Source organism: Siniperca chuatsi, linkage group LG2 (genome assembly GCF_020085105.1).
Source record: "Siniperca chuatsi isolate FFG_IHB_CAS linkage group LG2, ASM2008510v1, whole genome shotgun sequence".
In the NCBI taxonomy this organism is placed as follows: Eukaryota; Metazoa; Chordata; class Actinopteri; order Centrarchiformes; family Sinipercidae; genus Siniperca; species Siniperca chuatsi.
In genome coordinates, this window is record NC_058043.1 from 15,650,106 (window position 1) to 15,664,794 (window position 14,689).

General features: G+C 38.7%; 1 protein-coding gene across 3 annotated transcripts in view; it reads right to left on the minus strand.

The window, feature by feature from the left end:
* Positions 1–14,689, minus strand: part of gnai2b (guanine nucleotide binding protein (G protein), alpha inhibiting activity polypeptide 2b) — a 44,769-nt gene that overhangs the window by 1,086 nt on the left and 28,994 nt on the right. For all 3 annotated transcript variants that reach the window (XM_044211092.1, XM_044211102.1, XM_044211096.1), the window contains exons 2-8: positions 14,439–14,481; positions 12,526–12,667; positions 8,208–8,368; positions 5,357–5,485; positions 1,955–2,084; positions 1,397–1,550; positions 1,040–1,232 (exon numbers count right to left, since the gene is read on the minus strand). In XM_044211092.1, the coding sequence (XP_044067027.1) occupies positions 1,042–1,232; positions 1,397–1,550; positions 1,955–2,084; positions 5,357–5,485; positions 8,208–8,368; positions 12,526–12,667; positions 14,439–14,481 (950 nt within the window). In that variant the 3' untranslated portion in view covers positions 1,040–1,041. The remainder of the gene's footprint in view (positions 1–1,039; positions 1,233–1,396; positions 1,551–1,954; positions 2,085–5,356; positions 5,486–8,207; positions 8,369–12,525; positions 12,668–14,438; positions 14,482–14,689) is intronic.

Sequence of the window (14,689 nt, forward strand, 5' to 3'; positions counted from 1 at the left end):
AAATACAATAAAAAATGTAGAGAGAAGAGATGTTATTCCACTGTTTTAATGTACAAGGACTTGAATTTATGTTTACTATTGTATCCTGTTTAATCTTGTCCTCAGCAAATTACAGTAAATCACAGAGACTTGGATGAGTTTACATTATACTTGCCAAACACAAAATATGTGGTTCACCCAAATCACAAAAACATATTTTCTCACGTATCCCTAGTGGTATCTAGCCATGCAGATGTTTTGGTTTCACTTGCTGAGTTTTTGAGATTTCATGTTCTTCTTCTATTTTTGTTGTATGAAATATATATAATTATTTGTGGTGCTCATAGTAATGACATAAAAAACTCAACAGCCTTTACAGAAACAGTCTTGTTAATTTAGATAATCCACAGACCTCATTGTACTTGTAAAATCAAGTCAATTTCATATATATAGCCCAAAATCACAAATTTGTCTCAATATGTACAAAATACGACATCCTTTATCATTGAAAATAGTCAGTAGGTGGTGTAATAAATGTATGATATGGCTTGAAGGTGTGTTATTTGTGGCAAAATTAACTAACCATGCAGATTAAGAGCTGCTACAAATTATAATTTTGCTAACTTTTAGGATGCCAGTCATCTATGATTAAATTAGGGCCGCAACCAACGATTACATTCATTATCGATTAATCTGTCAGTTATTTTCTTGATGAATAGATTATTCATTTAGTCTATAAAATGTCAGAAAATAGTAAAAAATAGTCATCCAGAATTTCCCAGAGCTCACATTGACATACTCAAATTGCTTGTTTTCTATCTGCCCAACAGTTCAAAACACAAAGATATTCAGTTTACTATTATAGAAGAGTAGGAAAACCAACAAATATTCACTTTCGAGAAGCTAGAGCCACAGGGTTTTTGGTATTTTTGCTTAAAAAATTGACCTAAACAATGAATCAATTATCAAATTGTTGCCAAATTATTTTCTGTCGATAGACTAAGTGATTAATTGACAAATCGTTTCAGCTCTATTTCCACCACGCTGTCATATATCCTACCTTTAGAAAAGACCACAGTCTTTCAGGTTGTTCTTAATAATGACGTCGGTGACAGCGTCAAAGACAAACTGCACGTTCTTGGTGTCAGTGGCACAGGTGAAGTGGGTGTAGATCTCCTTTGTGTCCCTTTTCTTGTTCAGGTCCTCAAACTTGGTCTGAATGTAACTGGCTGCTTCATCAAACTTGCTCGCTCCTGGGAAGACGAGGAAGTGATTTGTTATTCAGATGACAGATTACGTTTTCTAATGTTGTGATTTGCTAGTAAACCAGCACTGTGTCTGTGGTTGTACTGCAGATGTTTAACTATTAAAGCACTGCCCTCGGGCGCAGTGCAGACCCTGATATTCCACTGTGTACCTGTGTATTCTGGGTAGCAGATGGTGAGAGGGCTGCGAGTAATCTTCTCCTCAAACAGATCCTTCTTGTTGAGGAAGAGGATGATGGAGGTCTCGGTGAACCACTTGTTGTTGCAGATGGAATCAAACAGCTTCATGCTCTCGTGCATTCGGTTCTAAAGAAAGCAAAATCGGTCATGGACTTATGGGCTCCACTAAAGCACAACACACCAGAGCTGCCACCAGGGGAAGATGCTGTTTCATATTTTAAATGTGGGGAATAACCAGTGCAGAGGAGGTTCTTCAGAGCAGCTTTTGCTCTTACATATTACATTACATTATTATTACACTCCATTGGTTCAACAATGGCAAATTGATCGTTAAAGTCCATTAAGCCAATTTTACCACCTCTCTATTATTAAGCTATAATAAAGGAGGGATGGGTAATGTTAAAAGCTTTGTAATGCCTTACAATCTAAACTACCTCATACTGAAAATGAGCTAAAGAGCAGATTTATCAAGCTAGTTATATTTCTGTGCAGATGAAGACACACATGCCAGAAGGTGGATTTTTCCTTACCATCTCCTCATCTTCAGCCAACACCAGGTCATAAGCACTCAGTGCAACACAAAAAATAATGGCTGTGACTCCTTCAAAACAGTGGATCCACTTCTTTCGCTCTGAGCGTTGGCCTCCCACATCAAACATTCTGCAAAGGGGTTGAAGCAAAGGAGATACATTGTGTGTTTGTGTGTGTGTGCACTAGTTGGGGAAGGAGGTCACAATGAAAGACAGTAAGGTGAAGCTGATAGAGAACAGGGCATTAAAGAGAACATTTCAGGAAGAATGATGGTGAAGAAGGAAGGATGGAGAAAGCCAGGGTGATATTCCATCCCTGGATGTACATTAAGTTTTCATGAGGCTGCTTTTGAGAGCCAAAGTGGCAAGGAGGTGGAGAGGTGTCCGTCAGATATCTGATAAAAGACTGCAGGGTCAATGCAGGCTACAAGAGGCAGGCAGGCCTCTATATTCAGAGCAAAGCACTGGCTAATGGGGAAGCTGAGCACTGTGATTGATGCTGTTAGAGGTGTGAGCAAAACCTTACAGACAGCTGAGGCGATAAGAGTCCACCACATCCAGGACAGCTGCCATATTTGATGATGATACAGAGGGCAAATAGGAGCTTTCAGCAAACCCACAAATCTAAATTAAGCCTTGTCAAAAGATCACATTTCTCTATAAATATACAGTGGTGTGCAAAAGTGTTTGCCCCCTTCCTGATTTATGATTTTTTTTGCATGTTTGTCACACTTCAATGTTTCAGATCATCAAACACATTTAAATATTAGTCAAAGATAACACAAGTAAACACAAAATACAGTTTTTAAATGAAGGTTGTTATTATTAAGGGAAAACAAAATCCAAACCTACATGGCCCTGTGTGAAAAAGTGATTGCCCCCTAAACCTAATAACTGGTTGGGCCACCCTTGCAGCAGTGAATGCAATCAAGCGTTTGCGATAACTTGCAATGAGTCTTTTACATCGCTGTGGAGGAATTTTGGCCCACTCATCTTTGCAGAATCATTGTAATTCAGCCACATTGGAGGGTTTTCAAGCATGAAAAGGTCATGCCACAGCATCTCAATAGGATTCAGGTCAGGACTTTGACTAGGCCACTCCAAAGTCTTCATTTTGTTCTTCTTCAGCCATTCAGAGGTGGACTTGCTGGTGTGTTTTGGATCATTGTCCTGCTGCAGAACCCAAGTTCGCTTCAGCTTGAGGTCATGAACAGATGGCCGGACATTCTCCTTCAGGAGTTTTTGGTAGACAGCAGAATTCATGGTTCCATTTATCACAGCAAGTCTTCCAGGTCCTGAAGCAGCAAAACAGCCCCAGACCATCACACTACCACCACAATATTTTACTGTTGGTATGATGTTCTTTTTCTGAAATGCGGTGTTACTTTTACGCTAGATGTAATGGGACACACACCTTCCAAAAAGTTCAACTTTTGTCTCCTCAGTCCTCGTCAGTATTTTCCCAAAAGTCTTATCAGGGTCAAGATGTTTTCTGGCAAAAATGAGACGAGCCTTATTGTTCTTTTTGCTCAGCAGTGGTTTCGTCTTGGAACTCTGCCATGCAGGCCATTTTTGCCCAGTCTCTTTCTTATGGTGGAGTCATAAACACTGACCTTAACTGAGGCAAGTGAGGCCTGCAGTTCTTTGGATGTTGTTGTGGGGTCTCTGAATGGCTGAAGAAGAACAAAATGAAGACTTTGGAGTGGCCTAGTGGAGATAAGTTGAGCAAACTGTTTGCGAATGTTTATTCAACATCTGTTGCATAATAGCCTAACCTTATATGGATTCAGATGTGAGTTTGATACAGCATTCTAGTGAGGCTGACAGACGAAGAAGAAGAACAAAATGAAGACTTTGGAGTGGCCTAGTCAAAGTCCTGACCTGAATCCTATTGAGATGCTGTGGCATGACCTTAAAAAGGCAGTTCATGCTCAAAAACCCTCCAATGTGGCTGAATTACAACGATTCTGCAAAGATGAGTGGGCCAAAATTCCTCCACAGCGATGTAAAAGACTCATTGCAAGTTATAGCAAACTCTTGATTGCAGTTATTGCTGCTAAGGGTGGCCCAACCAGTTATTAGGTTTAGGGGGCAATCACTTTTTCACACAGGGCCATGTAGGTTTGGATTTTGTTTTCCCTTAATAATAACAACCTTTATTTAAAAACTGTATTTTGTGTTTACTTATGTTATCTTTGACTAATATTTAAATGTGTTTGATGATCTGAAACATTGAAGTGTGACAAACATGCAAAAAAATAATAAATCAGGAAGGGGGCAAACACTTTTGCACACCACTGTATACAAGTATTTCCTTTCCGCACTTATCATGGCAAACAGGACAGAATTGTAAAAAAGTGACTTTCTTCTCATTGATTGCCTCCATGTATTATTCAAGCCAAATATTGAGGCTGTGCCAGAAGGCAAATATCAGAGAGTTTATCAGGAAACAGGTCAGACCAGAGCCATGTGGCTGCTTTTTTTTTTTTTTTTTTTTTTTTTTAAATTATACAGATCTGTTTAGCTGCTTTACAATGTGTTGGGTATTTCATTCACTGCTCGAGACCAGAAAGAGACAAACCAAACAACTGAGATCTGTAGGAATAAAATTTCAGACACATATCTATACTCGTTGCTCTTTTATATGACATGTTTTATATTTTCACCCATACACTATAGAGGAATTGGATCTGCTTCAGTATAGGTCCTGTTAAACACTTGCACATCCTCTATTAAGAGATATATCTATACATCCATTACCGTCCCACACATGAGTGCTCAGGCTGGGTCAGAGCATATTTTATGTAAGACGTACAGTACTGCACCATGGAGGACACGCTCAAATGTTAACACTATATAAAGCTCTTGTTTTATTGAGTGAGAGCACAGTGGGCAGGATCTAATTCATTTCATCAGCTCTCAGTGCAACCGTGATAATGAAGCTTTTAATTGCTGGTATAATTTGGCTCCTGAGTAGCTGAGTTGTACATTTCAAGCCAGGAGGGTCAGTCGCCCCTTGATGCTATTAATGTTGAGACCAAAACAAAGTCTAGCAATTTGTTTAGAGCAGGTGTGGAGGAGGCTGGTACAGTGATGTCACTGCTTACACTGATAGAGCCGAATTCAATGAAAACACTCGGGATGGCACACACGCATTTACCCTATTATTATTTTAATATCCAAGCCAGGATTTTGCCTTGCTGCTCTCCCAAAATAGCACCAAGGACAGTTAGAGTTCCCTGGACTCTCACATTGGTTGCAAATGGCTAAAGTGCTTTGATAAAAGGGAGACAGGGTGAGAGTGGAGATGGCAGTGTGCTTTTTTCATGCATGCATATATTTTTTGTTTTCAAAATATAGAAATAAGTCTACTGACATCAGGTCAGTGCCATGTGGCCTTACTTGAAGTGCAGTTCCTTGAAAGTGAAGTGAGTCTCCACAATGCCAGTGGTCTTGACCCGAGTTCGCAGCACATCCTGCTGGGTGGGGATGTAATCTGCTTTAGCTATCCTCTCCATTTCATTTAGGTAACTGAGAGAGAGAGAGAGAGAGAGAGAGAGAGAGAGAGAGAGAGAGAGAGAGAGAGAGAGAGAGAGAGAGAGAGAGAGAGAGAGAGAGAGAGAGAGAGAGAGAGAGAGAGAGAGAGAGAGAGAGAGAGAGAGAGAGAGATGCAACACATGAACATGGTCACTGATGTGGTGCATTACCATCAGGCAAAACTGCATTTGCTTCTCTAGCAATTTTGTGAACTTTCTCTGGAGCGAGTCATATTCTCCTGCGTTCAATAATAGAAATAAGGATTATGCTAAGGTCTTGTAATAATTAAGTTATGACCAAATGCATTAAGCAGGTTGGACTCCAATGTATTGGTTGTTATCCTCCCAGAACTGCAGCTCCAAACTGGGTGGGAGAAACGTGAAACATATCATCACCTTTTAAGTTGATATGGTGAACTTGAAAGCTGAGGGGAGCTGCAGATTCAGCTAATACTTCTTTTTAGGTTCGTCACTATGACCGACCACTTTCACATTGTTTTCATATTGTCATTTGATACATTGTTATTATGGCTATGTGCTGAGACGCTAGCGTTTCATAGTGACTCATTGCAGACTTGGGTAATATTGTATATTTTCACTGGGGATGTAAACATGACTGTTGTCTTGCATGCAGCCCATTCACATTATTATTTCCCTGCAGTAGTGGCCTCAGTTAAAACTGACCGTGGCACAGGATACTGTAGGTAGTCATCCACACATCCACATTGCTTTATTTATTGAATCATAATACAATATATCTAGCTATATATCTGGCTGATATTGTTTACACTTCTGCCATACTCAGCTGCACTCCTTGCCTTGATTTGTCTGCACGATCTAAACCATACATTTTTGTGAGTTTAATATGCTGAAGTTAAATATCATCCGCTGCATAGCTGATGTCCTAGCCTGCTGCTGCATCTCTGGTGGTTTTACTGGGTTTCGATTTATCCATCTCAATTCACTAGATATTACATCACCTGCAATAGATACTGTATATGTAATACCTGGTATAAGGCTCTTTATCTAATGCAGTTTTTAGGGGGTAAATGTTTTATTGTCACTCCAATCTCTGCTGTGCTTTGCTTGGTGTATGCTTATGGGGAGTGAGATGAGGTCAGAATGTGGATGCCAAATATCAACTCTGCACATATTCTGTATTCACATAATAAATCCCCATGTGAAATGGCTGACTGAAATGTCTATGAGACCACTAAGGGATTACCACTAGACCCACTAGTACTATGTATTATCCTTAGTGGGAGGATTTCTATGGCAACATGCATATTCTTTACTGATTTGCTCCACTTTAGTGAATTCACTGTATGATATTAGTGAAAAAAATGACTATTTCTTCTTCCTACTTTGATTTGTTTAAATACAAAATTCCAAGGCTTGTCCTCCCTCTATCCCTTTTCTCTGTATTCTGACTGTTGGTCAGTAGGGGAGTGCGGAAGCATCTTCACCATGTTTGACACAACCTGTCCCATGTACACAAGTATTGCATCATCATCCATGGCCAGCTGGGAGCTTTAGTGGCCCAGCCAACCTACGCTTCACAGACAGAAAGAGATATATATCCAGCATTTCAGCAATACAGATCTCACCATTCATGCATGTCACATCCACAGAATAATAAAAATTAATGAGGCGACAAAACCTGGCAGACTTATTGAAGTGAATAAAAACATAATAAATGATTAAACAAACACTTTTCTGCCTCAAGTTGGTAGCCATTACAAAATATCTCCAAACGGGATGAAAGAGTTATTATGAACACATCACAAAGCAACATTTCTGACTTTTATCGTAGAAAAGGTTTCAGTCGTAGTCATCTGGACACTGTTTTCAGAATCAACAGTGTCCAGATGACTACGACTGAAACCTTTTCTACGATAGAACACTCCTGGACGAATGAGGGACTACACCGTCTTCTGACTTTTATGTAGCAGTGCCACAAAATTAATGAACTTGTTCCCAAAAAAAACAAAGGGGTCACTTGGGGGTTTTATTATCACAACTATCAACTCTCAGATTATAATTTTTTCATCCCTCAAGACAAACTATTCTGTGCTCTGCTTACCAGGTTACAATATTAAAAGGAATGGACCATCTTTCCAGTCTCTATAGCTCCCTAGAAAGGTTAAAGACAGGTTTCTTATGAGAGAGGCTGAAAAGACTGCACCATTAGATCCATCAGAACAACAAGATAACAGCACCCCTAATGGAAGGAATATTATACAGCCCTTTATATGACATCAACATAAAAATTAATTAGCACAACCATCAACCAAATCCAAACACCCAAAACTTTGTCACTGTCACTTTCTTGAGTCGTTTTATACACTTATTAATATTAGTACAGTGTTTCATTGGCAAATTATTTTCTAATATGAATGACAAACAGGTATGCAGGATGAGAAAATTTGATGGGTGGCTGTGAGGTTTCCCACTTGGCCAAATTTACATTTATAGTGGTGAAACAGAGTCCGGTGTTTGCAGGAGCAGACTGCATATTGACTGATGTACAAGTAGAAGAGATATGTAGGGAAAATGTTGATAATGGCAGCTTGAACTTTACAAAAGTGAGTAGAATATTAAAAATCATAGTCAATCAAAGTCGATGCATGGCTGGAAGGTATTACTTTAAGTAGAATCATTTTAGAAATTCTTAAGTGGGATCGCAGTATAAAATACACACACAAATTCACACTCACTATGCTGCAGAGTCGTTGAGTTGGTACTCTCGCGACCTTGTAAAGCAATTCTGTATGCCGCTGTCACTCCACAATCGCCGGATCACGTTGGCCAGATCGTCAGGAAGGATGCCCTGTTCTTCAGCAGCTGCAGACAGGGCAAAGAGCTGCTGGGCATCGTCCTGCAGGGGGCGATAAGGACACAGGGCATCACTGCCAAAACATACATGAAAACTGTTATCCTTGACACAAAATATAATTACATCATCTGTATCCACTGTATAAATTTGTGTATGGTTTACAACAGTAATTATACATCATTAAAGGATAGGTCTACATTTCTTCAAGTCTATCTTAATCACAATACTCACATGCCCGTATGTACATTGAAAGGGTTATCCACAGTCCTATTTCAGTCAAAAAGTTGGTTTTAAAGAAAAAAATTGAAAAAAAGAGTTTTCAGCAGTCTTAGACAAATCAAGTTTGTCTTTTTAGTACAAGCTTTCCTCTTTGTGGTTCAACAGAGATCATTTGCTTGCTGAGTAACTTTGGAAGATACCTGCTTTATTTTATCCAACACAGAGTGCTGAAACCTCATATTAGCTTTGGCTGAACACGGACTGTGGATTTTATCCTTTATTTCTTATATTGAAATTTCTATAAGAAGGAGCTAGTACTTATGAGCATATGAGTTATATTTTAAGACCGACTTGACAAAATGTGCCCTATCCTTTAAGGACACAGTAAAGTGAGTTTTAGTAGCTAACTGTTCTTCAACTCCTATGAAGACATGGGCACTGTTAAGGCGAAAACATCATGGAAACATAACAAAACAAAAATCCTTAAACTATGGAAATATAAAACAGTACACATAGAATACGTGAATAATATTTGTGATCTACAGTTGAGAAAATCTGTTAGAATGAGTGAAAAATGACTCAGCAAATGCAACCCCCCAACAATGGTCAACAGACAGTGAAACATTTTCTCAGCCATAAGAAAAGTATTTGGATACATAATGGAAAATAATATGTAGTCATGGAGTCTCTGCACTAATGCCAAGGAAGCAAAGGTTATTATAGTAGCATATTATAGTGGCAATATAATATGATGATCACTGAAACCTATGATAAGCTGATGCCAGCCAATCGGGACTGAGCACATGTAAGATTAGATATGTTAGTGTGACACTTAATTTCCTGCTGTTTGCCACATCGCTTGTTTCTCTCAATCTTATTGAAATTAACAATCTTCTCTGAGCTTTAATCACAATGAGTGATATGATAAATTACAAAATGCAATAATTAATCCCTGGTCTTCCCTGTGCATTTGTATGTGTCAGCATAGCAGTGGTTCTGCAGGAGGGTCTCTCTGTCTACAAGGATTCTGAATATGTAAGTAGTCATCATTAAAATAAAGGAATGATTCACAATAAAGATTTTATTATTATTATTATTACTTTTTTTTTTTTTTTTTTTACAATTTTGGCTGGACACATTATCTTGTGTGTATTTGTCACATTTGAGGAGAAATGCATTTCTGTCTCAACCTGCTTCCCTGTCAGGCAGCAAATACATCTACTCTCCTTTTGTGGTTAGTCATGTTTTTATATTTTTAATGGATTTTCTTCAACTGATTATTTACCTTGTTCTTGGTGAGCATCAATCACCACTTACTATTCTTTATTCTGCAGAAGATAACAGTTCAGTTTACTGAGTTTTTGTGTCTGTCTATTTCAAACATTGGAATGCAAATAGTCTTATTTTTGTTTTATAATTAGTTTGATTCTTGCAGTATTTTGTTGCAACAAGCTTACACACCACAAATGGCAGAGATGCTTTTTTTTAAATTTATTTAGCTGTTGTATTATAAGTGATTTATACAGCAGTGAATCTCTGGGGAATGTGATATGTTAGTTTGAATGCTTCCTGTTCCCTCAACCAAATTAAACAGCAGATAGCCTTGATAATGTGTAAGTGTACACGTTTTGGTTTAATGTAAGTTTTTATGAGCATGTGTATGCATGCATGTACACATGCACAATCTGTGTGTATTTGTGCATTTCTACAGTGTTGCTGTGTGCCAGTATGGGCAGGCTAGCATACTAACTGCTAGTGTGGGTGTGTGTGAGAACATTGTCACGTACAGCCATTTGACAGATCTGTCGTGGAGGGGGGGTCTATCCATCCCGGTCTAATGACCTCAGCAAAGTCCTCAATCCTTCTATTACAGCTTCAGTTACAGCACACATACACTGGCTTCACTGTAAAATCACACTGACACACACTCCTCCACAGGAAGGAGTTCAGCCACTGTTAGACCTCACTGACAGCTCGTTCATAGGCTGATAAGTGTTCACAGGGTGCAGCAGACCGGATCACTGCCTGAAGCTGTGACTTCTTGTTGATGTTGATGGTGGTGTGTGTCTCCATGCGTCTGTGTGTGCAGGGTGTATTTGTCTGTCTGTATGTGTTTCTGTATAAGAGTTTAAAGAATGCGCTGATGAGGTTCTGTGAATGCGTGTTAATTAGGGCTGCACCTAATGATTATTTTCATTATTGATTAATGAAATTGTTTTGATTAATTGATTAAGACTTTAATCTATAAAATGTCAAAAATAATCGCAATTGCCCATCTGAAGTTCAACACAAAGTCTGGTTTCTCCTTTCCAGCCAGGAGCCGTCTATTTTGAAATGACAACTGTTGCTGGCAGATTGTAGCTAATAAAGCAAATGTTAGCTCCATGAGTTGGTTGAAAACACTCTCTCATGTTTCCAGTTGACTCATTTTAAAAAAAGAAAAGGGTTATCTTTAATATGCACTCGATGGCTATATATTCACATAATATAATGCTAAAATACTTTCTTGATAAGGAAAAATGTAAGACCAAACTGATATTTCGTTCTAACATAAACCCATTTGGCTGCGTAGTTTATATACTTGATGTGTTAGTGTGAGGTTACAGTGATGTAAACTGTAACCTCACAAATGAATGTAGATAGTTGATGATACGCTCCTCAGCCTTGGAAATAACACTTGGTTACTACTGTAGGTATTGAGCTAGTTAGCCGAACATAACATTTGCATCTACGTAAGAGCAAATAAAAACGCTGTTAAATATATTCTTTACATTTTTACTCTTGTAATTTTGGTTTTGGAAATGCTGAAAATAAGCACCAACCTCCACACTCTTTAAATGCAGAGTGTCGCAATGAACGCTGCTTTAATATGTGGACAAATCTAAAGCTTGACAGGCCTGCTGTGCATAGTTAGTTGTTTAACTAAATGTGCTGTTAAAATGTGTCCTGCCAGCAATTTGAATAAATCCAATCCCCAAAACTACCCTCAGGCTTGTATGGTGCTGCAGCAGCTGCTGGTATTAGGCACACTCGCAGCCTCTTCTCTGTCAATTACAACTTTGAGGAGAGAGCAAATCAAAGATGGAGGAGGTGAAGTCTATAAGACAAGGACTGTATCCCTGCAGGTTACAAGAGATCTGAGAAGCATCACACAGTGTTCTAGTTTCTAGTATCAACAGCAATTTCACTGCTTAAAAAGGGCTGCTGTGAACAGGTGAATGTTGGAAATCACATGATCCCACATTTGGATAAAACACTGGCACAGCTTACCAGTGTTATTGACTGAAGAAGAATTGCAGAGAGGAGGCAGAAACAAACCTGTTTTCCCAGAGGCATCACAGCCTTGAAATGATCTTTGTTGACTGGGTTATACTGGAACACGGATAAGTGGGGGAGTAAAATGTTTGTTTCAGAGACAATGGGCAGTGCATGCAACTGAGTTTTTCATCCATATTATTTTAAAACAGAAAGAAAAGTGAAAGGGACATAGTGGGTTGTAGAAACAACGGCAAACTCTTGGGATTTCAATTCTGGGCAAGCTTAAGTCTTGAGGACTACACAAGATATACAACTGCAAGATGCTGTTGATAAAACAGGCTTTGTTTTGTTATGGCCTGAGGGAGATCCTGATCTGTCCATGGTTAGTAAGACCAACTGAATTCCGCATTCTCACACAATGATGACGGCTTTTTGGCCGGTCAGCTTTCTGCTCTCACGCTTATAAAACCACTGCTTTTCAACAATTATCTCTGCATATTTCCAACAGTTTGATATTTGCAAGTATGAACAGGATCATGCCTGCTTATACTCTGCCTATACTGTTCACTACAGTTTCGTCTGGTCAACCCATGCTTATGCCATCAGATGTAAGATTTTTGGAGGATGAAAATAAAGAATATTGGTGAAACAATATATACAGAAATCTCATGCTATGAAAAATACAATGTGTTTTTAAGTGTTTGTGTGCTTCTGTGTCTTACCACTCTGGAAGGGTTGCTGTAGTCTATCTTGAGACTGGCCATGGCTTTAACAATGGCCATAATAGACTGGATGGTATTACTATAAACCACTGCTCGGTACTGCTTACACTCATCTTCTGAGTAGCCATCTTCATGGATGATCCTGAGAATGGCAAAAATATGCAACATTTATTAAAGTGTACATTAAACAATAGGTTCACTGCTTTTTCAAGTCCGTCATAAACAAAATGTACAGTCTACGGTCTGTGTAAAAATGGAATTCTCTGTGGGTTCATCACTACGAGTGGCCCCTTTCACATATATGTAGTCATTTGATCCATTGTTAAAATAAAATCATTGATTATAGCAGCTTTAAGGTGGAAATCATGGTGTCAAGTGGTGAGAAGAGGGTAGCGGTTTTTGCCACATTCAAATTAAGGTTTCACAGCAGTCACTAATAACTGATCATCAGTGAGTATATTTTAACAACATTCCTCAATACATCAATCATTAAGCTGAACATAAAATAACAAATGCTGTTATACATTAAGTAATATATGAACAATAATAACTTTATTGGTATGTTTATGAGTATCACATTTGGGTGTTGAAAGGCAAAACATTTTGAAGCTGAAAAGCAGCCTTTTTGTCTGCGCACAATTGCTACCTTATCTACCAAGAAGCATATACTGTATACTCTGCATCACAATTATCATATACAGTAGGATGATGCGTGGCAATGCGGTTAACACACAGTGAAACTGCCTCAACTCTGCAGTATCCAGTTGATGCAGTATCCTGAGTTTACCTCTAGCAATAGTGTTACTCTCAACCTGAAAGTGAGGGGAACTATGTGTGCAGCCAATCATGAGATGCAATCCTCCAGACTTCATCAGGCTGCAGAGGGAAGTGCAGTGAGAGCAAACTGAGATGACCCCACATCAATTCTAAACTAAAACGGCCTAACAGTGCGTTGATGCAAATGATAAAAGTAGTAATTTAGCAAACAAAGAGTTGTCTAATTTTTAAGCTGTTTTGTGAAGATGGTTATGTTTCCCTAAATTTCTCTGCTGTAATGTCTTGATAACAGCAGGATACACTGATGTGTAATGTTACATAATAGGCTAGTGTTGTGAGTGTTTCTGTCTTGCAGGCTGTTTTATCTGTATGGCTGTTCTTGTTAATAACCTGGCTTCAAAAAGCGACAGATTGTTCCTGCTCCAAGCTCATAAAAAATGGATTCAATGCCTGGCTAGCCAAGAGGAATGTGAATAATTAAGCCATTTAGGGTCCTGTGTGTGTGTGTCTCTGTGTGCGTTCTGATTGGTGCATAATAGAATGGTACAATATCCTCTTTTAATGTTCATTCCTCTTGTGCTATGAGCGGTAAAAGACAATAACAAACAGGAGAGGCCATACTGTCCCCTAGAAACAAAATTTATTTTATCCAACAATAACATGGTTACTGCAAACTACTGAGCTATAACTTAACTGATTTTAATATGCCGTATGGTCAGTACCTGAGTGTCTGAGCCAAACGCAGAAGATAAGATCAGTGAGGTATTGGTAACTTTAACAGTGAGCAGAGAATCATTGGGTGTAAGCGTGGTAGTGTATGTTCTGGCTTGACAAAACACATCAGGATTTAAAAATAAGCATCATCATCACCACATCACAACAACAAAAACACAAGTTGCCAGATTAATTATTATTCTCCATTTGGCTTCTTTTGTGAAACAAGTATTATATCAAGAAATCACATTATGATTAATAATCAGGTTTGGCTAGTTCATGGCATATAATGGCTCACGAACACACTAGCCAAGTCTTACATTGGAAACACTCATTTTGAGGTGGACAATCCATCTTTGGGTTAAACAGAAAAGACCAAATATTAAAAGCAAAGTAAGATAAAGACTGCTTCTGTAACTTACTTCATCTGCTTTACAATGGTGCTCTTCCCAGACTCCCCGGCACCTGTTGGAACATTAAAAGATTAGCGTTACAAAGGAACTTTAAGCGCCTGTTGCTGTTGTCTTTGTGTGTCTTTGTAAGTGGAATAAAGTTGAACTTTGGCTATGGCTGTTTCTGCTTTGAAAACATGAGCGACCCAGTGATGACCTGCCACTAACATCACATTTTGTCCTCTGGGTTGTCTGGTTTATTTATGTTTCCATTTTGAGCA